We start from the raw sequence: 24,790 nt of genomic DNA, 5'->3' as shown, positions 1-24,790 counted from the left end.
ACAGGTGTGAGCCACTGCACCTGGCCTCACTCTTCCTAAAACCCTTCAATGGATTCCCATTCCTGGAACACAATCCAAAGCTCTCCTGTGGCTCATGTAGCCCTCCGGGAGCTAGCCCCTGTCTTTTGGACACCACCTGGTTGCATGTGCTCTAGCTTCGTGGCTTCTTTCAGAGCTTAGTGGCCAAGGTCTGCCCTGGTCCGTGACCCTCTGAGAGCCGGTTGGGATGTTACTCTTGGCACACCCTTCCCCACTTATTGTTTTTTCCCTTATAGAGTCCAGCTCTCTATCCTCTAGCAATTTATTTGTTTCATGTCTCCACTCTTCTGAAATCTCCATGTGTATTTTGTTTACCACTGTACAGCCAACAGTATTCAATATTTAATCAGTTAAGAAACATTTCTCTTCAAGCTTCCGGTCCCGTAAGTATCAGGTGAATATTGAAATGTAGTTTTGAAATGTTAAAAACAGGGAATTTGGTGACTATTGTCCAAAAAATTGGCCTACACTTCTGAGGAATTAGTGTTGGGAGAACAGAAGGGGCATTTTGAGAGAAGAAATATCAGAGGGCAGCAAGTGATGATTAGACTGCAGTGCAAAAGCTTACAAAAGGGGAGATGGCAGTGCCACTGTGATTCTCTGTCTGTTTGAATTCATTAATCTCTATGTCCCTGTGATGCCCTTTCTGCTCAGTCAGTGCCCAGACTTCTGTCTGAATTCTCTGCTGTGCAGTGAAGCACAGCTCTCACTCACAGGAAGGATCGGGAGACAGGATCCAGATGACTGGCCTGGACCTCTCACTCCCACGCCGGGAGACACAGTTGGTAGGAGACATGCAAAAACGGACATAACACAATCACAGGGAGGTTTTAATGAACTTATCTAAAGATTGAGAGCACAAACATACAAAATATGAACAAGACAGTTAACAAATTTGAGCTATTGGATTTATATAAAACTATACATTCATATTATTATTTTAAAAATTTGACACTGCATGGTTCTTATGATGCAACAGGCACTGGTTGTAAGTGCTTTACACTTATTAACTCATTTAAAGAACTGAAGAGTGCACATTCTTTCTTACATTATACAGAACATTTATAAAAGTGGTCATGTACTGGGTCAAAAAGCAAGTCTCAATAGATACCAAAAAATCAGTATCTATAGATCTTATCACATGTAGTAAAAGGACAAAAACACATTAGAAAGCAGTTTCCTTGACAAAGGAAGAAACAGACAGGGAGAGCAGGAGATGGGTGCAGAGGTGAAGTTTTAGCTCTACCTAAAATGCTTTAGAAGGAAGGAAGGACAGGAAAGAAGGAGGGAGAGAGAGGAGAGGAGAGGGGAGGGGAGGGGAGGAGAGGGGAAGAGGAGGAGAGGGGAGAGGAGGAGAGGGGAGAGGAGAGAAGGAGGAAGGGAAGAAAAGAGAAGAAAAATCCAAATGGAAGGATATTCTGCAAAAGTAACTGGCCTAGGCCAGTGGCTCACGCCTGTAATCCCAGCACTTAGGGAGGCCAAGTTGGGCTGACTGTGTGAGCTCAGGAGGTCAAGACCACCCCTGGGCAACACAGTGAAACTCATCTCTACTAAAATACAAAAAATTAGCCTGGCGTGGTGGCAGGCACCTGTAGTCCCAGCTACTTGGGAGGCTGAGGCAGGAGACTCGCTTGAACCCGGAAGGCAGTGGTTGCAGTGAGCCGAGATCGCACCACTGCACTCCAGCGTGGGCAACAGACTGAGACTCCATCTCAAAAAGGAAAAAAAAAAACCAAAAAAACTGGCCTGTATTTTTATAAAATGTCAATGTCATGAAAGATAAAGCCAGACTGAGGAAGTGTTCAGCGTGAAGGAGACTAAAGATACACAACAGAGTGTAATGCATAATCCAGGATTTTCTTTTACTATAAATGAGACAGACATAATCCAGAAATAATTTTAGTATATTAGTAGGACAACTGGTGAAATCTGAATAAGGTATGTAGATTAAAGTATTGTATCAATGTTAGTTTCCCAGATTTTGATAACTGTTCCATGGTTGTGTAAGAGAATATCCTTATTTTTAGAAAATTAGGACTGGCGTATTTAGGAGGAAACAGTCATCATGTGTGCAAATTTCTCCTAAATGGTTCAGAAAAATATAACCAGCAAATGTAATATCGAGAGACAAGGATAAAGCAAATGTGGGAAAATATTAACATTTGGGAAACTGTGGAAGGTATATGGGAATTCTTTGTAATAAAAAGAATTTTTCTTTTTTCTTTTTTTTTTTTTTTTGAGGCAGGGTCTTCCTCTGTCACCCAGGCTTCAGCCTCAACTCCCCTGGGCTCAGGTCATCCTCTTGCCTCAGCTTCCTGAGTAGCTGGGACTACAGGCATGCACCACCATGGTTGGCTAATTATTTTTTTATTTGTTTTTAGTAGAGACGAGGTCTTACTATGTTGCCCAGGCAAGTCTCGAACTGCTGGGCTCAAGTAATTTACCCACTTTGGCCTCCCAAAGTGCTGGGATTACAGGCATGAGCCATCACACCTGGCCAATTTTACTGAAAGTCTGAAATTAAGTCAAAATTTTGAAAAAGTTACAGCAATTATGGCAATCTCAATTATGGGTAAATGTGTGTCACATTATCTTCTTTACATTTTAAGTATTTCATAATTTCAAAATAAAAAAAAACTCAAGCAGAGCAAATTGTTTATAAGAGGAAACCTCAGAAGAGATGAGGCAGTTGTCAGCAGGTAGAAGGTTCCCTTTCAGGAAACTGAAACTGGGTGCCAGGTGGCTGCAGAGGGGGTGAGAGCTTAGCCCCCACCTCTCCACTGGAGCCTAGTGACCCCATGCAGGTAACAACCTGCCCAACTCTTCAGCCCTGACCTGGCATATTTATCTATAACTGGCAGTTCTTCTCTGACAGGATAGATTAATAAGCATTAAAACAAATCCAAAATTTATGTACCTATTGTTCATGCAGGTATGCTAGTGGTGTTCAGTCAGCATTTGTAAGACATTCATTGTAAACAAAGCACTGAATTAGACAGAAGAGATGAACAGAAAGATAAACAAGACCTGGCCAAATGTTGCCCCAAATTTATACCTGATTGGAGACAGGAAGGGCCTTGAGTGCCTGTGTGTCAGTGGTGATACTATTCACTTTCATTTTTTTTCTGCCACATTTCATTTTCATACCAATTCTGGTTAGTAGGTTTCATTTATTCTCATTTTACAGATGAGAAAGACCAGAGACGTTAGCTTGCCAAAATTACTCAACTACTAAATGACAAAGCCAAGAGTATCGTGTCCGAGCTAACATGTCTGACTCCAGAGTTCATGTTCTCTCCTTATCATCATATTTTATAAGTCACAAAAACATGAATACAGCAAAATTTCACTTACTCAACACTCCTGGGGATAAGTCATGCTGGACAGATGAGTAAGTGAAAGGCCATCCTCAGAGAAATATTATTCAAAACCTTCCAAGGTCTCTCTGGAGCAGAGAAGACTCCAGAAGCCTTTGGACAGTCTTTTCCTCCCTGTGGTTCTTTTCCTCTTGGGCTTCTGGGATTTCAAACTCGGCACATCTGGTCTCTCGGAGACACATCCTCCCTAAAAGCTCCAGCAGAAGATGGCCAAAGAGCCCTTTTGCCTTTTCTGCTTCCCCAAAGCACAAATGAGAGACTGATAAATTCAGAAATAATTCTAATACCTACAATATGAGAACAAAATAGGAAATACTTAAAAGCAGTCAGGTTTTCAAAGCACAGCTTTCTGATACTCCCCCAGTCCTCTATCTTAAAACAATACCCCTTGGTTCTAGAGGGTGTGACGGCTATGCAGGTCTGTTTCTCATTTGTCAGCATTTTGCTATCTCCTGGCCAAGCAGCTGTCAGTATTTATCTTGTCCATAGTCCTAGAAATGGGTCTAATGATTCATTCTACTTCCATATGTAACCTCCCTGAATTTTAGTTTTGTCATCTGTATAAAAAGGGAATAAAAATATCTAACTCATAAAGACCAAATGGGGAAACCATGTACGCATATCACAAGCAGTAAGCACTCCTATTAGTTGCCCAAGTCCAAACAGCTGGTAAGAAAGAGCTGGGACTCCATCTAGCCAGACTGGCTCCAGAATCAGTGTTTCTAATCACCTGTGGTGAAAGTCAACCACCCACACCTGCACTCCACTCAGTTTGCCTTTCTAGTTCATCTCTATCCAAAACCAGGGCCCACAAGCTGATACCACAGCAAGAACAGAATTGAGGGAAGAGAAAGAGCCTATGAATCCATCATATCATATACAGACGGTATAATTTATGACTAAAGATGCAGCTATTTTATAATATTCTGTACAATTTGAATTCTTAGAGTAGGCATGTAATACTTTCATAAGCAATAAAAAACATACAAATTCACTTTAGGATAAAAAATTACCAAGCCTAGGAACTTTGGAAAGGAAGAAGGGATTGCATATAGGAGTTTTCATCTGATGTTTAATGTCAGTTAAATTGCATTAAAACAACCTGTCAGTAAATAGTATTTTCTTGTATCATGACAGTGGCTAAGAATAAGGGTTAAGAGTAGACATGGGTTGAAGTTCAGCAACACTACCTGACTAGTTGTTTGAACCTTACCTAACTTCTCTGAGTGTGTTCTCACTTATAAATGGGAATAATAATACCAATCGTATAGAGGTATTGTTAGGCTTAAGACAGTATAAATGAGGTGCCTGGTATGGTGCCAGATTCATCACAAGCACTCACTATTTTTCTTTCTACAGTATCACTTCTATGGCTGAAGAGTATCCCATCTCATGGGGATGTGTCATGATTCATTTACCCAGTCCCACACTGTTATTGATCATCTTCAATTTTGTCAATAATAGCAAATTTTTTTCACATGCTTCTGTTTATTTCTTTAGGGTGAAACCCTGTGAGATGCTGGATCAAACGATGAGCATTATAAACTTTTGACACACGTTATCTACCATAGTTTTACTAAGTTAAATCTTCTCTATATTAAAGGTATTTATTCAGCTCTTACCAATGCTGCATATTAAAGTTCTATGCTAATTTTATAGGCCAAAAAAGACACAAACAACTCATATTGTTACATACACATTTATTAGACATTTCAGTTTCTTCTTTTGTTATGTTATAAAGCTCTTGGGCTCTTTAAAGTATGACTTGGCACAAAAAGAGAAAAACAATTGAAGTATGTAAAGTTTTTAAGGTAGTATACTACGGAGGTGGCATTTCAAGTCATTTATAAGAGGATTAATTTTTCCAACGGGTTTTCTTTTTTTTTTGAGACGAAGTCTCACTCTGTTACCCAGGTTGGAGTGCAACGGCACAATCTCAGCTCACTGCAACCTCCGCCTCCCAGGTTCAAGCGATTCTCTTGCCTCAGCCTCTCCAGTAGCTGGGATTATAGGTGTGCACCACTGCGCCTGGCTAATTTTCATATTTTTAGTAAACATGGGGTTTCGCCAAGTTGGCCAGGCTGGTTTCAAACTCCTGATCTCAGGTGATCCGCCTGCTTGGCCTCCCAAAGTGCTGGGATTGCAGGCATGAGCCATCGTGCCCGGCCTTTCCAGTGGTTTTCAAAGTGCTCCTGGCAGCCTCCCATGAGGGAAAGTGTGGGAATGGGAGTAGGGGGTGCTGGCTGGTTGGGATAACTCTCATTCTTCCCCACTTCAACTACACTAATCTGTTCTACATACTGAATTTATTGGTAAGCTTTGATCTGAAGGGTTCCATACCTGAAAACAAAAACAAAAACACATTTAATGCAAGGTTTGGGAATAACTGGCATTTTTCAATCAATAAATACATATACAAAATGAGCTGAATGTCTTTTACATCATATACAAAAATATATTTCAACTGGATTAAAACATTAAATGGAAAAAAGCCCACAGAAATGACAACATAAGGAAGCATTAACTGATCTTGGGGATAAAGAGGACCTTTTCCAACACTCTGATAAAAGCAAAAACCATAACAAGAGGCACTATTGTCTGTATTGGTTTTTCCTAAAGTGTGCGCCTCTGATATAGGTTCAAAATGGTTTCATAGCCATAGAAGTGTGAAAATGCTACATATCAATAATAGTGCAGAGAGGACCGGGCACAGTGGCTCACGCCTGTAATCCCAGTAGGGAGGCCGAGGCAGGTGGATAACCTGATGTCAAGAGTTTGAGATCAGCCTGGCCAACATGGTGAAACTCGTCTCTACAAAAACTACAAAAATTAGCCAGGTATGGTAGCAGGTGCCTGTAATTCCAGCTACTTGGGAGGCTGAGGTAGGAGAATCGCTTGAACCTGGGAGGCGGAGGTTGCTGTGAGCCAAGATCGCACCACTGCAATTCAGCCTGGGTGACAGAGCGAGACTCTGTCTCAATAAATAAATAAATAAATAATGAAAATAGTGCAGAGGTGGCTTAGGGCACTAACATCCAATTATTTCTATCAGCATCCCAGATCACCATAAAATAAACACTCGATATGAAACAATGTGCAGGAGGACATAGTCCAGTGTTGTGTGCCCCCAGCAGACTTCTGACATTAAGCCTTTCTTTTTCCTAGACATTCTAGAGCCATCACTATTGCTCTCTGGAGAGTCACAATGTCCTTAGCATAGAAAGGCTCTGAGAAGACCTACAGTGGAAAAAGAATAAAACTAATTTAGTCCACATTTGACTACAGAACTCTTCCTTCAACAAGATGCCTACTAATATCCATAGAATTCCAGGCTATGTGGAAATTAATGTTTGAACAGGAAAATGCTGTACCAGAGGTGTCCTTGTAAAAGATGTAGTCCATTTCTTGTGATTTTACTGATACTCAATTTGAGGCCCTCTTTGATGTAATCTGTGGACACCTAGTGCTGACGCTTTAACTTAGTACATACACATAATTTCCTACAATAAACTGCTGCCCACCTACTAAAAAACCCTGCTTGCAGACTGCCTTATATTTAAATTCTTTTTTTTTTTTTTGAGATGGAGTCTCGCTCTGTTACCCAGGCTGGACTGCAGTGGCCGGATCTCAGCTCACTGCAACCTCCGCCTCCCGGGTTCACGCCATTCTCCTGCCTCAGCCTCCTGAGTAGCTGGGACTACAGGCGCTCGCCACCTCGCCCGGCTAGATTTTTGTATTTTTTAGTAGAGACGGGGTTTCACCGTGTTAGCCAGGATGGTCTCGATCTCCTGACCTCGTGATCCGCCCGTCTCGGCCTCCCAAAGTGCTGGGATTACAGGCTTGAGCCACCGCGCCCGGCATATTTAAATTCTTATACATCATCACAATGCACTTATATCTCGGAATAATACGAAAGGATTTATTTAAATGAAACACTTAAAAAAGAAGTATGCAGGCTTGTGCTTTTGCTCTTACCTATTAAAATGTCTTCTGCAACTACAGATGTAGAAAGTATGTCAGGTACTTCTTATTCTGATTTTTATGTCATACAAAAGGAACTGAATTAGACTGTGTTTAGGAGACAGAGTTAAATGGATCAGAGAGAGACGGATCGGGCCCTTCTACAAAAACTCAAGATTCTTACTAGAATGAAGATATAACAAGTCTTTCACTTAATTCTTAAACTTTATATTCTTCTACCCTAAAAGCATCCTTCAGGTTCTAAATAAAGGGAAAATAAAGACAGGTAACAGGCAAAAGTAATACAGTTGCAGTGATAAGCATTCTCCTGCTCCAACAATATTGGTTGTGTGGTTTTGCCATTTAAAATTAATAGTAACTCGGCTGGGCATGGTGGCTCACACCTGTAATCCCAGCACTTTGGGAAGCTGAGGCAGGCGGATCACCTGAGGTCAGGAGTTCAAGACCAGCCTGGCCAACATGGTGAAACCCCATTTCTACAAAAATAAAATAAAATATGAAAATTAGCTGGGTATGGTGGCACATGCCTGTAATCCTAGCTACTCCAGAAACTGAGGCAGGAGAATCGAACCTGGGAGGTGGAGATTGCAGGGAGGTGGAGATTGCAGGGAGCCAAGATTGTGCCACTCCGTTCCAGCCTAGGCAACAGAGTGAGACTCTGTCTCAAAAAATAAATAAATAAATACAAAAATAAACTAAACTCAATAGTAACTTGAATTGTAAAGTGTTAGGTTTATGAGCATTAAGATTCAACTTCTAATCTATTGTTTATTTTTATTTTAGAGATGGCATCTCTCCTTGTCACCCAGGCTGGAGTTCAGTGGTACTATCATAGCTCACTGCAGCCTCAAACTCCTGGGCTCAATCAGTCCTCCTGTCTCAACCTCCTGAGTAGCTAGGACTACAGGCACACACCAGTACAGCTGGCTAATTTTAAAAAATTTTAAATTTATTACTTGTAGAGATGGGGTTGACCAAGTTGGTCTTGAACTCCTGGCCTCAAGTAATCCTCCAGTCTAAGCTTCCCAAAGTGCTGAGATTACAGGCATGAGTCACAGCTCCCAGGCCCTCTATACATTTAATAATGTCAATGCAAAAACACCTGTTTGCACAAATACACTGCATTATTAACTTCCTGGTCTTCTGTTGCTAGCTTCAAATAACCAGATCTCAAATTCTAATAAAAATTCTGGCACTACAAAACCCCGGAAAGCCAGTTTTGTTTGAATATCACTTGATAAATCTTTAGCAGTCTTACTTTAAGACAAGGTTAGTATTTTTTGACTATTTTAAATCTGAATTATATAGTATCTAATTTAATTCTTCCTGGGAACCAAAAAAAAAAAAAATTTTCCTCATTGTGTATTTACTACTTTACTTACAGTGACTAAGTTTTTGCAAATATATGTAAGTACCTGCGTGTTATGTGCAATTTCTATTTTTAGTGGGAATGTGGCACTGACAGTTACAGCACTGAGTTTGCCATGGGCTACTGTGTGACATGTGATGACTCAACTCTCCCACCTCTTTTCTCAAAATGATCGTGAAACCTTACACGTTTTGTCACAATGTTCTTTGGCTTTCAACTGATAAAAACAAAATCCTAAACTCTGTGAATTCAGGCACTCAAAACTTCATGTTTTAAGATGCCATCTGGAAAAAAAATCACAAATAATATGACTTTGCTTTAGATTAGCATCAAAATGACAGCACAAACATTTTTAAACTGTAAAGAAATGGTGGATTCTCCAGGAACTTATGCTTGAATATCAGGCTGAAACACACTGCCATAGATGATAGCCATTAATTCATTCAACAATATTTATTGAGGCTATATATGCCTGGCACAGGGAACCCAACAATCAACAAACTGCCCACCCTTATGAAAAGCCTTACTAAAGAGTCTAGTGGGCAAGGACGACAACAGACAAGTAATCATATAATTCCTGATGATTAGTGGTGTAAAAAAAATGAGTGAGGGCCAGGCACAGTGGTTCACACCTATAATTCCAGCACTTTGGGAGGCCAAGGAGGGTGGATCACCTGAGGTCAGGAGTTCGAGATCAGTCTGACCAACATGGTGAAATCCTATCTCTACTAAAAATACAAAAATTAGCCGGGCATAGTGGTGGGCGCCTGTAGTCCCAGCTACTCAGGAGGCTGAGATAGGCGAATTGCTTGAACCCAGGAGGCAGAGGTTGCAGTGAGCCAAAATCGCGCAACTGCACTGCAGCCTGGGCGATGGAGCAAAAAAAAAAAAAAAAAAAAAAAAGAAAGAAAATGAGTGGGATAGGGGAAGAGAGAAAAAGGATAGAGGTGGTGTTTTAGAGACGTTGGTTAGAAAAGCCATCTCATTGGAACTGAGATTTGAGCTGACAACTATATAAATTCTACCTGGGAGGAGTTTTCCAGGCAGAAGAGCAAGTGCCAAGGTCCTAAGACAGGAATGTACTTGCAATGTTTGAGGACCCACAAGGAGGTCAGTGTGGCTGAAGCACATAAACCACGGAAATAATGTCAGAGAAGCCAGGTGCCAGATTACACAGGGTCCTTTATGTTGTAGTGATGACTTTGTTGGTCCTTAGAAAAGAAAAAGGATTGCAGGAGGCATGCTTCAGACAGACTGAGGATGGAACTTCTAGCTCTGGAGCTCAATTTTTTTCTTTTACTTTTAAAAATACACCTCATTGGGCCAGGCGCAGTGGCTCCTACCTGTAATCCCAGCACTTTGGTAGCCCAAGGAGGGCTGATCACCTGAGGTCAGGAGTTCAAGACCAGCCTGGCCAACATGTGTTTTTTTGAGATGGAGTCTTGCTCTGTCACCCGGGCTGGAGCGCAGTGGCGCAATCTCAGCTCACTGCAAGCTCTGCCTCCCGGGTTCACGCCCATTCTCCTGCCACAGCCTCCCGAGTAGCTGGGACTACAAGCACCTGCCACCAGGCCTGGCTAATTTTTTCATATTTTTAGTAGAGACAGGGTTTCACCGTGTTAGTCAGGATGGTCTCGATCTCCTGACCTTGTGATCCGCCTGTCTCGGCCTCCCAAAGTGCTGGGATTACAGGTGTGAGGCACTGCGCCCGGCCTATAATGTGTTTTTTAAAGAGGGGGGATTATGAAGCAAATATGCTGAAAAATTAACATTTGTTAAATCTAGTAGTGGGTGCATGAGTTTTTTTACATTATTTTTGTGTATATCTTTAAATGTTTCAAATCTTTTAAGAGAAAAAAGTAGACTTTCACTTAAAATGTTAAACAAGAAGATGAGTGTGGTGGTACGTGCTGGAGGTTCCAGTTACTTGCGAGGCTGAGGTAGGAGGATAGTTTGAGCCTAAGAGTTCAACTCCAGCCTGGGCAACATAACAAGACCTTGTCTCTTAAACAAAAAATTACATAAAATTAAAAAATTAAATGTTAAACAAGAAATATCTAATAACAAGATTGCTCATGATGTGATTACACAATACAGGGGAAAAACAATATGCACAGTATAAGAGTCAGTATAGCAGAGTGGTTCTGGCACCAGATTGCTTTGATTTTATTTTAGTTTTTGTTTTCCTTTTTGTTTTTTGTTTTAAGGCAGAGTCTCACTCTGTTACCCAGACTGGAGAACAGTGGTGTGATCTTGGCTCACTGCAACCTCCATCTATCGCATTCAAGCAATTCTCCTGTCTCCGCTTCCCAAGTAGCTGGGACTACAGGCAGGCACCATGCCTGGCTGATTTTTGTATTTTTAATAGAGACAGGGTTTCACCATGTTGGCCAGGCTGGTCTCGAACTCGTGGCCTCAAGTGATCCACCTGTCCTGGCCTCCCAACGAGCTGAGATTACAGGTGTGAGCCCAGCCCTGCTTTGGTTTTAATCCTAATTATGCTACCTACTAGCAATGAGACACTGAACAAGTTACTTAACCTTTCTGAGCCTCAAGTTCTTCATCTGAAAAATAATAATAGTAATGGTACCTGCTTCATAAGGATATTAAAAGGATTAAGTAAATACTACATGTAAAGATCCTGGTGCACAATAGATGCTAAAAGGTGTTAATAGCTATTTTTATATAATTTTTGTTTCTTAAAGAAGTACATACTATATACACATAGAAAAAAAAGAGCTTGAATGGTCCATTAAAAATGTTAGCAGTTGTAATCTCTAATTGATAGATAATTTTAATTTTCTTTTTTACCTATTTCTGCACATTCTGACACGCAATTCCTTTTGTATTATAAACAACAGAAACACAACAACAAGACCTTCCCCAAAAGTGTCCTACAAGTTTGGTAAGCAGTGATTCTCAAAGTGTGATCCTCGCAAGGACTGGCAGCATCTGCAACCAGAGAACCTGCTAGAAATGTAATTCTCAGGCTCCACCTGAGACACATTCATTCTAAGATGAAGCCCAGCAATCTGTGTTTTAGCAAGCCTTCCATTTGACTGTCATGCACATTAAAGCTTGAGGACTACTGTGTGAAGGAATAACTTGTATCTCTGTACTTGGTCATTTGTCTCAAGGGGCCCTGTGTAAGGCCTTAAAGAGCGAAATACTGGCCACTGCTGAAAGACATTCACATTAGGAAAAAAAAAAAAAAAAAAAGGCCGGGCACGGTGGCTCACGCCTGTAATCCCAGCACTTTGGGAGGCCGAGGCAGGCGGATCATGAGGTCAGGAGATCGAGACCATCCTGGCTAAAAAGGTGAAACCCAATCTCTACTAAAAATACAAATTAGCCGGGCGTGGTGGCGGGCGCCTGTGGTCCCAGCTACTCAGAGACTGAGGCAGAAGAATGGCGTGAACCCAGGAGGCGGAGCTTGCAATGAGCCCAGATCGAGCCACTGCGCTCCAGCCTGGGCGACGGAGCGAGACTCCGTCTCAAAAAAAAAAACAACAACAACAACAAAAAAGAAGTTAAACTGCTGCTGACCCAACAAAACTACATCAAGCCGAGTTTGGCTACTGGCCACCAGTTTGTATTGACTTCTTGGCTAATTCTCTCTCAAATCAGTAAACAGCTGTGATGTAGTGGAAAGACTGAGTGCCGAACAAGGAAAACCTTGATTTGAAGCCCAGCTCTATTTCATAGCTGGTGGTAATAAAACTGATGTTAACCTTTAGAGTTAAATCTTATCCTGTATGATAAGGACAATACTGTATCACAGGAGTGTTTTAAAGATGAAGATGATATACTCAAAACACTGCCCTCTAATAAATCCTTAATTAAATTTTCTTAGCATTTGTGATATTTCCTGTATTTTGAGTCTATGCTTTATTCTACTTATATTTATGAACAATTTAGTTTAGCCTCTCTCTTCTATTAAACTCAAAGCTCCTCTGAGACAGAGATGAAATTTTGCATCCCTTTAAATTCTTATAATACCTACTTCAGTAATTAGTGTTCACAAATCCACTTTGAGCTTCAGTGGAAGTTTGTGACTGGAAGTCTGACTATATGTGGTATGGGTCTGGAAGAACACAGTCAATTCTTAGTAAAGATGTATAGTTTATATAAGCAGGTATGTGGCCAACTTACAGCAATCCCCAAAGTTATGATTACCTTCCTTATATATATAAAATATAAAAGATCAAGAACAATGATAGTTGTTCTGTTGGTAAAAGTGGGTGACTTCTGCATTTACATTTACCATGTTTGTTAAAAGCAATACAGGGAGTTTACAAGTGCCATACTAGAAACTATGAAAAAGATGAATTTCAATTTCAACTGAATTTTGGCCATTTAGATATTAGTGATGCTGGGGTGATGGTGGTAGAAGAGATGTGTATCAGCACAGCTAATGTCAGGGGCCCAGCTTATTCTTTTCATCTGGAATACTAAAAACAAGAACTATTATCTACCCCACAAAAATCCTGTGAAAGTTAATTAGGTAGTTAAGTTAATCTTCATTAGGCAAGATCATGGAATTTGGGGGGGATGGAGGAAGGAAGCCTGTAGATCTTGCATAAGCAGGTGAGAGGCTTTCTACCCTCCTATGCTCTTATAAGAAACAGTATGTCCTATTTTTGACCTAACAATTTTTTTTCTTTGTAGGTACCCATGCCTTCTAAGTGCTAGTAATAAAGAATTAATTCACACATTAAACTTGGCATGATTAATTTCATTGCCCCTGTATGTTAGCTTTCTTACTTTCTGAACTTTGAGTACATCTACAAACTTAAAAAACGATCTAGACAAGCCAGAAAAAGGCTTCTCATTTCTTCAGTGGGGTGGGAAGTGATTATTTTGTAAAGGTATGATTCAGAATGACACATTCAAATACAATTTTAAAAATCTACTTCACTATATGTACCATCAATAAGAAAAATGTGGCTTGGAGTTGTTAAGATATAAAAGTACATGATGGTGTAAGAATTGCAGACTGTTGTCATCTCACGTGCTACAAAGCTTTAATTCAATTATTTGGATTCTGTATGAGAAAAAGTTTCGCTGCAGGTGTAACCTTTTAGTCACAGCATCAAATAATCTCCATTTAAAGGAGATATCCAATTCCTCTACTCATAAAGCATTCAATTGTTAATAAAAAATCAGTGCCAAAACCAATCTGTGTAGTTACCACCAAACGTGTTGGAATAAGCAACTTTTCCTGCATTAACTATTTGAGAAAAACTTTATTGAAAAATATCCCCTCCGGCTGGGCACAGTAGCTGGCGCCTGTAATCCCAGCACTTTGGGAAGCCAAGGCGGGCGGATTACCTGAGGTCAGGAGTTCAAGACCAGCCTGAGCAAGATGGAGAAACCCCGTCTCTACTAAAAATACAAAATTAGCCAGGCATGGTGGCATTGCTGTAATCCCAGCTACTCTGCAGGCTGAGGCAGGAGAATCGCTTGAACCCAGGAGGTGGAGGTTATGGTGAGCCGAGATGGCACCATTGCACTCCAGCCTGGGCAACAACAGTGAAACTCTGTCTCAAAAAAAAAATAAAAAAATAAAAAATAAAGAAAAATATCCCAAGATAGGAAAAATCACTTCTCTTGGTTGGGTCCATCATGGAGGTAAAATTGGCAAGAAAATAACATTCGAAGGATTTCTCTTTCAAATATTTAATTTCTTTTCAATAAAATTGTAACAATTAGGTGCACATCAAAACTAATACCCTTTATGGGCCTCTATTTTACAGATGGTTCATTTCAAAGCATCAAATTCTACATACATACACATAAACATACACACACGCACACACAAAACCTAATCAGGAGGTTTCCTGGGCAGCTACAGAAGACGCAAATGATCTCATGGACTTCACTAATGTCTCTAGTTTGTGCCAAATGTTTTAGAACTTTTGAGGTAGTCCACTTACTCAAGGTGATACTAAGCTTCCAGAAAGCAAGAATTTCCGGAATGATAAGTGAAAGGGGATGAATGTACAAAAATAATTAATACTAGCTTTCAATTAACATATGAATATTGTTCTGTATGAAGAGGCAGTTTCCTACACAGGTGAAAAAAGAATAAAGCTGTTGACTCCTTAACAGTAAACATCCCTGCATCACTAAGAGGAGATTCTAAGGCTTAGCAAAAGATCTGAGCCTAACATTTTTGTTTTGTTTTGTTTTGTTTTTGAGACAGAGTCTTGCTCTGTCGCCCAGGCTGGAGTGCAGTGGCGCAATCTGGGCTCACTGCAAGCTCTGCCTCCCGGGTTCACGCCATTCTCCTGCCTCAGCTTCCCGAGTAGCTGGGACTACAGGCGCTCGCCACCACGCCTGGCTAATTTTTTGTATTTTTAGTAGAGACGGGGTTTCACCGTGTTAGCCAGGATGGTCTCGATCTCCTGATCCGCCCGCCTCGGCCTCCCAAAGTTCTGGGATTACAGGCGTGAGCCACCGCGCCCGGCCGGATTTTTTGGTAAGAAGCAGCATAAAAATCACTCTAGGTTTGAGATTGGGATCCAGCGTAACTGGTGACTTGACCTTGGGCAAGTTACTTAATTCCTTTTAGTCTCAGTTTCCCTAATTGTAAATGAAGTCAACACCACCTGGTAAAGGTATTACAGGACTGGTGAGGATGATACATGTGAACATATTACTAAAATGTAAACTATAAGGCAATAGTAAGCAAATGCTAGTTACTATTCTATGTAATACAGGCCTAACCTTTCCTGCCTATGTCCTTATCTGTAAAAAGAGGACGGATTGAGATCTGAAGGTCTATCCAGTCACTTATCAGCTGCGTGAACTTTGGCAAGTCATTTCCTTTCTGGGCCTGTTTCCTAAGAAGGTTATTTTTAAGATCAAATGATAATCGTGTTATGCAAATGCTGTCCAGGCACATATTAAGCACTTTATAAATGATAGCTCTTATTACTCTGTAGGGGGCTAGGGTGGTAAAGAACAAATGAAATTAAACCTAGTTAAGAGGCTTTGTACATGCACATAAAACTCTACAGACATCCAAGGTACCGTTATTTGTACTGTAAACTGCCAAGACACGCAGGAAACGGGAACTCAAATGGCGCCTCAGTGACTCGCACTAGAGAGGGGGAGAAGGCAGAGCTTCCGAGAATCAACTATTTTCCCCCTTATGGCTTTCAGCCTAGATTGGACCATTTATTCAATTTCCCAGCCCACAGTATCCCTGGACATTTATTTACTGTACCTTTTTCACTGAGATCCTTTCCACTCCCCTCCCCTTCTAGTAGTCGTGAACTTCAGACCCTCTCCTTCGACTCCCACTGCCTTTAACTCTGGTTTTAACCAAGCTTCCCTGAATCCTTCCCTCCGCCTAAGGAGGAAGTGCAGCTGGACGCACCGCACGGCATCCTAGGAAATGTGGTCTCTCAGACTCTTTGGCTTGGGCTGCAGAGTGGGGAAGAAGACGAAGGGGAGCCCAGCAAAACTACAACTACCGGCAGGCAACGCGAGTCACCATCTTTCTTTGGCCCCTTTTCCTCTTGCCGTCCTCTTCCTCCTCCCCGCTAGCGCTGAACCGCTTGGCCTCACGGTACTTGTAGTTCCTTCTGGACTCAAGATCCTAGGGCTCGATGGCCAGCACAGAGGCTAGGAGACTCTAATTCCCAGAGGGCAGAGCGGAAGCTGCGCCTGCGCACACGCAATGAGGGCGTGTATGTCTGTGTCTGAGGGAGAGAGCGAGAGTGAGTGAGTGTGAGTGCGGGGTGGGGTGGTGGCCGTTACGTTCGGGGCAACGGCTACGGCAGTGGAGAAGTAAGAAGAGAAACAACGTCCGGCGCTTCCGCCTTCGCTTAGGAGGAGGAGGAGCTGGTAGGGAAAGGAAAGTGTTTCACCCTGGGCCTGGATTAGACCGAGTCGGGTTGGTGGGGGTCTGGGCTATGAGCTTTTGAGGGTCGCTTGGGACGCGGAGCAAGACACGAGAGCCGGGAGCTATGTCTCAGCCGCCGCCGCCGCCTCCGCTGCCGCCGCCACCTCCTCCCCCTGAGGCTCCACAGACTCCGTCGTCCCTGGCGTCGGCGGCTGCTTCGGGAGGGCTTTTGAAGCGGAGAGACCGGAGAATCCTTTCCGGGAGCTGCCCGGATCCGAAGTGCCAGGCGCGTCTGTTCTTCCCGGCCTCCGGTTCTGTCAGCATCGAGTGTACCGAGTGCGGCCAGCGGCACGAGCAGCAACAGCTGCTGGGGGTTGAGGAGGTGACCGACCCGGACGTAGTGCTACACAACCTGCTGCGGAACGCGCTGCTCGGGGTGACGGGGGCACCCAAGAAGAACACGGAACTGGTAAAGGTGATGGGCCTTTCCAACTATCACTGCAAATTGTTGTCGCCCATATTAGCTCGCTATGGAATGGACAAACAGACAGGCCGGGCCAAGCTTCTCCGGGACATGAACCAGGGCGAACTGTTCGATTGCGCCTTACTGGGCGACCGCGCCTTCCTCATAGAACCAGAGCATGTTAACACTGTGGGCTATGGCAAGGACCGCTCCGGAAGCCTCCTGTATTTGCATGATACTCTGGAGGACATTAAGCGGGCCAATAAAAGTCAGGAATGTCTCATTCCAGTGCATGTGGACGGGGATGGACACTGCCTGGTGCATGCTGTGTCTCGTGCTCTAGTAGGCCGAGAGCTCTTCTGGCATGCCTTAAGAGAGAATCTTAAACAGCACTTTCAGCAGCACTTGGCCCGATATCAAGCTCTGTTCCATGACTTCATTGATGCCGCTGAGTGGGAGGACATTATCAATGAGTGTGACCCTCTGTTTGTACCACCTGAGGGTGTTCCCTTGGGCCTGAGGAATATCCACATATTTGGTCTTGCCAATGTGTTACATCGTCCTATTATTCTGTTAGATTCCCTCAGTGGCATGAGAAGCTCTGGTGATTATTCAGCCACCTTTCTACCTGGGCTCATCCCTGCAGAGAAATGCACTGGGAAAGATGGTCATTTGAACAAACCAATCTGTATTGCATGGAGCAGCTCCGGTAGAAACCATTATATCCCCTTGGTAGGCATAAAAGGGGCTGCTTTGCCCAAACTGCCTATGAATTTGCTTCCTAAAGCATGGGGTGTGCCTCAGGACCTTATTAAAAAGTACATCAAACTTGAAGAGGATGGTGGTTGTGTTATTGGAGGTGACAGAAGTTTGCAAGATAAATACTTACTTAGGCTTGTTGCTGCTATGGAAGAAGTCTTTATGGACAAACATGGTATCCATCCTAGTTTGGTTGCTGATGTCCATCAGTATTTCTACAGAAGGACTGGAGTGATAGGAGTTCAGCCTGAAGAAGTCACAGCAGCTGCTAAAAAAGCAGTAATGGATAATCGCCTTCACAAATGTTTGCTCTGTGGTGCCCTTTCTGAACTTCATGTTCCTCCAGAGTGGTTGGCTCCTGGAGGGAAATTGTATAACCTGGCAAAAAGTACTCATGGACAGCTGAGGACTGACAAAAATTATAGCTTTCCCTTGAACAATTTGGTTTGCTCATATGATTCAGTGAAAGATGTTCTGGTACCAGACTATGGATTGAGTAACCTAACAGCTTGTAATTGGTGCCATGGCACATCTGTGCGAAAGGTCAGAGGAGATGGTTCTATTGTGTATTTGGATGGAGACAGAACTAATTCTAGGTCCACTGGTGGCAAATGTGGTTGTGGATTCAAACACTTTTGGGATGGTAAGGAGTATGACAATCTACCAGAAGCTTTCCCTATTACTTTAGAATGGGGTGGAAGAGTGGTCAGAGAGACAGTATATTGGTTCCAGTATGAAAGTGATTCATCTTTGAATAGTAATGTTTACGATGTTGCAATGAAACTTGTTACCAAGCACTTTCCAGGTGAATTTGGGAGTGAAATCCTAGTTCAGAAAGTTGTCCACACTATATTGCATCAGACTGCCAAAAAGAATCCCGATGATTATACTCCTGTAAATATAGATGGTGCTCATGCCCAAAGAGTTGGAGATGTTCAAGGACAAGAATCAGAGTCTCAGCTCCCAACTAAAATTATTCTTACCGGACAGAAAACAAAAACTTTGCACAAGGAGGAGTTAAACATGAGTAAAACTGAAAGAACTATTCAACAGAATATTACGGAACAGGCTTCTGTAATGCAGAAACGGAAAACAGAGAAGTTAAAACAAGAACAAAAAGGGCAACCCAGGACTGTTTCTCCCAGTACCATTCGTGATGGTCCATCCTCTGCACCTGCTACACCTACCAAGGCTCCCTATTCACCTACAACTTCTAAGGAGAAGAAGATCCGAATCACAACTAATGATGGACGACAGTCCATGGTTACCCTTAAGTCTTCAACAACCTTTTTTGAACTTCAGGAAAGTATAGCCAGAGAGTTCAACATTCCTCCATATTTACAGTGTATTCGATACGGGTTTCCTCCTAAAGAGTTAATGCCACCACAGGCAGGAATGGAAAAGGAACCAGTTCCTTTACAGCACGGCGACAGAATTACAATAGAAATTCTAAAAAGTAAAGCTGAAGGTGGTCAGTCTGCTGCAGCACACTCAGCCCACACTGTGAAACAAGAAGATATTGCTGTTACTGGTAAACTGTCATCTAAGGAACTTCAGGAGCAAGCTGAAAAAGAAATGTACTCCTTGTGTCTTTTAGCAACATTAATGGGTAAGATACATTTAATTCTGATGGTATATCTTAATTGTAAATATAATACACTGAGTTTTCCTGTTGTCTTTGGGGGAAAAGAAATCTGTGGCCATTGTAAGTTTTTAATTATATATTTCAGGAGAGAATTATTTTTAGTATTTTGACAGTTAATGGATAGATGTTAATAGGATTATTGAGTAACTATTAGGAAAATAGAAAGTTAAGGTATTCCCTCAATAATAGTCAACAGATTATTTAAATATGTCTTATTCTCGCAATTGCTTTTTAAAAAACAGACTTGTATTTATTTAAAGCGTTTTAAATTTTTGGTAGGCTCTATGGATCCTGCCTACCTTGCCCCTTTTTCATTTATTTTTAATTTTTATTTTCCTGTATGTCATGTGATTTCAGGACTTCCTGTTTGATGAATTGCAGTTTCTGGTGTTTATATTCTCACTGCACTCCCACCTAGTAGTCTCTTACATTTCATTTTCTTCCTTTCCCAGTTCATCACATTTTTCTTATTCATACACTAGGATTTGTATTTAAGTAATTTCACTACTCAATAAGTCTTTGCCATCAATTGTAATGAACTATTGTAAGTTGTAGTTCATGAGAAACATAACTAACAGAGATAGATGGTAATCATGTAAAGAAGTATTTGTTTTTAATAATTCAGCATAAAGAAAAATATATTATCAACCAAATGTGTAATTTAAAGCTTTAGATGATTTCAGATACTGTTCAATGGTGTACTTTTTACAGTGTCTGTATTTGCTTAGTCTTTGTTTTGAAATAACTGTTAATATGCTTTATTAAGTCTTAAAGTATGAAGTAAAATTTAAATGTGTTAGTTACTGGAAGGGTTTTATTTTTGCTGAGATTAAAGCTTTCAGCTAGAAAAGTGATCTGGGTTTTGATTCTGTTTTCTGATAGTACTATATGGCAGTGAATTGGGCCTTAATCTACCAAAATGAATACTACTCCTGGCTTATCTGGGGGAGTAGTAAATAGGGGATCTAAAAACCCTGCACAAATTTAGAACCTGGAATTGTTGATTTTAGTTTGCCAGACATAGTAAGTGAATTGGGGGATATGTCAGGAGCTATCCTGCGCACTTTATGTATTTCTTTTTTTTCCTTTTTTTTTTTTGAGATGGTCTTGCTCTGTCTCCAGGCTGGAGCACAGTGGCGCGATCTCGGCTCACTGCAAACTCTGCCTCCTGGCTTCAAGCAATTCTCCTGCCTCAGCCTCCCAAGTAGTTGGGACTACAGGCCCACGCCTCCATGCCCAGCTAATTTTTGTATTTTTAGTAGAGATGGGGTTTCAACTTGTTGGCCAGGATGGTCTTGATCTCCTGACCTTGTGATCAAGGTCACTTAAATACAAATGCTAGTGTACTTAAATACAAATCTTAGGTGGCCCGTGCCTGTAATCCCAGTTACTCTGGAGGCTGAGGCAGGAGAATTACTTGAACCCGGGAGTTGGAGGTTGTGGTGAGCCTAGATTGCGCGACTGCATTCCAGCCTGGCAACAGAGCAAGACTCTGTCTCAATAAATAGATAAATAAAGTAAAAGACCTGCAATCTCCCAGGTCAAAAACAGGAAAGAGAAGGTCTTCCTCAATAGAAGATGGAGTCTTGAGAATGTGGCTCTTATCTTTATCCTTGTATGCACAGAACCTGATATAGTGCTCAGCAGGTAGTATGCACTCTGAAATGTTTTTAATTGAATTAAATAGATGACATTAACACAGCTAAAGAAAGGCTGTATCTGCAGAAATGGAATGGATGGTCAGTCAGCACTGAACATTGAAAAAAGTGAAAAGCAAAATTCGGCAATGTTTATATACTGCTGTACAAAGGAAAAAGATACATCATCTGGGGTTCATGAAAATTCTGGTAACTAGAAAGGTAATCTCTGTCGAGGGGTAGGAATATTTGATCAATCCTGACTATGGCCTGACTGAAACATCTCTATCCCTTTGCCTGATTTCCATGTTCATCAGGCATGTATTCTTAACACTTTTAGCTTCCTGATAACAAGTTTTGATGTACAGGTGACAGTGCAGATAAGGACATGTTCACTTTGAAAGCTGTATTCTCCATTGTAGACTAATAAATTGACATGGGCAGGATTATGAGCAGTAGCCTTAAAAATATGATCAGAGCTGGGCACGGTGGCTCACGCCTGTAATCCCAGCACTTTGGGAGGCCGAGGCAGGCAGATCACGAGGTCAGGAGTTCGAGATCATCCTGGCTAAGATGGTGAAACCCTGTCTCTACTAAAAATACAAAAAAAAAAAAAGTAGCCGGTCATGGTGGCAGGCGCCTATAGTCCCAGCTCCTCGGGAGGCTGAGGCAGGAGAATCTTGTGAACCCGGGAGGCAGAGGTTGCAGTGAGCCAAGATTGCACCACTGCGCTCCAGCCTGGGCGACAGAGCAAGACTGTATCTCAAAAAAAAAAAAAAAAAAAGGTTTGATCAATATGATTATATATAGATTTTTGAGACAGAGTCTCACTCTGTCACCCAGGTTGGAGTACAGTGGCATGATCTCCGCTCATTGCAACCTCCGCCACCTGGGTTCAAACGATTCTCCTGCCTCAGCCTCCCAAGTAGCTGGGATTACAGGCACATACCACCATGGCCGGCTAATTTTTTTGTATTTTTAGTAGAGATGGGGTTTCACCGTGTTAGCCAGGATGGTCTCGATCTCCTGACCTCGTGAACCGCCCACCTCAGCCTCCCATAGTGCTGGGGTTACAGGCATGAGTCACTGTGCCTGGTTGATAATATATTTCATAATGAAAATTAATAAAATATAATTCTAGTGTATAAATACTTTTTGAGTTTGGGTGGAAGTTCTTGGACCTGAATATCTGAGAGAACTAAGTATGGACTGCAATGAGTTTACCAAGATAATGTCTTTCTGTTCTGATCCCTTCCCTCCTCACATCCAACATTTATGCCTGTATAAACCCATACATTTCTTTAAAACTGCTTCCACTACCAACACAAAATTTGGGTGTAAAAGAGAGCATTTTGTTAATTTTGTAATGGTGTCACTTGAGATACTTTCTGCTTCAAATTGAAGTATTAAGTGCATAGCCTATATTAGTCCCTTATACATATTAGTTTTCTCCCTCTGGTTCTCTTGTAACTGTATTTGAATTATGTAGAAGATAGGTATATTTTTTTGAAACGGAGTCTCGCAGTGTCACCAGGCTGGAGTGCAGTGGTGTGATCTTGGCTCACTGCAACCTCCACCTCCTGGGTTCAAGCAATTCTCATGCCTCAGCCTCCTGAATAACTGGGATTACAGGCATGCGCCACCACACCCAGCTAAATTTTGTATTTTTGCTAGAGATGGGGTTTCACCATGTTGGCCAGAATGGTCTCAATCTCCTGACCTCATGATCCACCCCCCTCGGCCTCCCAAAGTGCTGGGATTACAGGCATGAGCCACTGTGCCTGGCCGAAGATATTCTTAATTTTAAAAAAAGATGTTTCTACAAAAGTCAATTTGGAGATAAATGCTAACCATATGTAAAGAGTGCTGGGTAACTGTTGATGTTTAGATTGGAGAGGGCTAGGAATGACAGACCTTGTTTAGAAGATTGCAGATTTCAAAGTGCAGAAATTACTTTGTAAATTACCAAATGTGAGCTAAGCTGTGTTATGTTAGTTTAGAATATAGCTCATCAGACTTTATGCTGTTCAGATAGCTGGCTTGTTCTCGTTTAAGTTTAGGCTTAAATACCACCACCTTGTAAGGGTTTGAGAAACCTTTGCTGACCATTCTAAGTGGGTTCCCTCTATCAGTGTACCCTGTTGATGTCCCTCACAGCATCTGTCACAATTTTTAATAATCTTATTTGTTGGTGTAATTATTTGTTTGCCTCCCCCACTATATTATAAAGTCTATCAAGACAGAGACTGTACTCTATTTTCTTCACTAATGAATACCTTATTTCCTAGTTCAGGGCCTGGCACATAGTAGATGCCAAGTAAATGCTTGTTGAATTAATGAATGCAATATTTCAGCAAAATCAGTGTATTCTGTGAACTTGTATGTATGTTGAGTGTACGAAGATAAAAGAGAGTCAGTCCTTGCCCTCCATTAACTTACCTACAGGCCTTCAGCTGAGGGAGTTCCATACTTTTTAGCTTTCATCAGCAGATCTCCAGCTTTATTTTCTAAATAGATAAAAATTATAAAATCCCCAAATAGGACCAACACAGCATTTTAGAACTTCTCATTTGATTAAGAATCAAATATATACATGGGGATTGTATAATTTTTTTTTTTTTTTCTGGAGACAGATTGCCGCCCAGCCTGGAGTGCAGTGGCATGATCCCAGCTCACTGCAACCTCTGTCTCCTGGGTCCAAGTGATTCTCAGCCTCTCAAGTAACTGGGACTACAGGTGCACACCATCACACCTAGCTAATTTTTTGTATTTTTAGTAGAGATGGGGTTTCACTATGTTGCCTATGCTGGTCTCGAACTCCTGAGCTCAGACAATCCACTGTCTCAGCTTCCCAAAGTGCTAGGATTACAGGTGTGAGCCACTGCGCCCGGCCTGTATGTTTTCACTAAATAGGCTGACTGCATGATAGCCAGGGACGTGAGCTTTTTCTTTCGTTTTTAAGTAGAATATTCATTGACTAGATTGTCTATTACTTATATTAATAAAACAATAAGTATGTGTATTTGTCTTTGGCTTAGTACAAGTCATTCCTGGAACCTAGTAACTTTGAATCTTAGGAAGTATAAACTGGAATAACAATATTCTACCCATAATATTTCACATTTTAATCTCTTTTATCCAGACCATGAGGTAATTGAACTTAACTTTTTGCAGACAGTCATCTTCATTATTTACATAATACTTAAAAGATTAACTCTGGCTTTGCAAAATATGTCGTTCAAATTTCTTGTAGACCTGGTGCGGTTGCAGTGAGCCGAGATTGCGCCACTGCACTCCATTCTGGGCAACAGAGCAACACTCTTTCCAAAAAAAAAAAAAATTCTTGTAGATCAGTTATTTGTAGGTTTTCTTTCATGGTAGATAGGATAGGTGGTACATTATCCACCATAAATATCTAGGCCAATTTATTTTTTCTTAGTGTTATATTTCATTAAGTTTCTAGTTTTGTTTTTTTGTTTTCCTAGAGGTAAGAACAGATTTATGTGAAGAATAGAATTTGTCAGTTTGGAGTTACTTAAATGAAATTAGGCTACGTGACACTTCCTTGCTTTACTACAAAGTGTACCAACCTTTCAGGAGTTGAGAAACTTGTTTCATTTTGATATACTTTCTCTGTTCCTGAAAGAACTGTGTGACTTTTTAATATA

At 41.5% G+C, this 24,790-nt stretch overlaps 1 protein-coding gene and 1 long non-coding RNA gene across 2 annotated transcripts in view; one reads left to right on the top strand and one right to left on the bottom strand.

The window, feature by feature from the left end:
* Positions 1 to 5,101: 5,101 nt before the first annotated feature.
* Positions 5,102 to 16,107, bottom strand: LOC135964745 (uncharacterized). Its single transcript, XR_010577330.2, has 2 exons — positions 15,998 to 16,107; positions 5,102 to 5,756 (listed from the first exon to the last, which is right to left on the bottom strand). It is a non-coding gene; the product is annotated as an uncharacterized lncRNA (long non-coding RNA).
* A 388-nt stretch (positions 16,108 to 16,495) lies between these two features.
* Positions 16,496 to 24,790, top strand: part of VCPIP1 (valosin containing protein interacting protein 1) — a 41,002-nt gene continuing 32,707 nt past the window's right edge. Inside the window, exon 1 of the mRNA XM_005563455.5 lies at positions 16,496 to 19,449. Coding sequence (XP_005563512.1) covers positions 16,743 to 19,449 — 2,707 coding nt within the window. The 5' untranslated portion in view covers positions 16,496 to 16,742. The remainder of the gene's footprint in view (positions 19,450 to 24,790) is intronic.

Source organism: Macaca fascicularis, chromosome 8, assembly GCF_037993035.2.
Source record: "Macaca fascicularis isolate 582-1 chromosome 8, T2T-MFA8v1.1".
NCBI lineage: Eukaryota > Metazoa > Chordata > Mammalia > Primates > Cercopithecidae > Macaca > Macaca fascicularis.
Note: the sequence above shows the minus strand (reverse complement) of the source record. Positions and strands in the feature narration are given on the sequence as shown.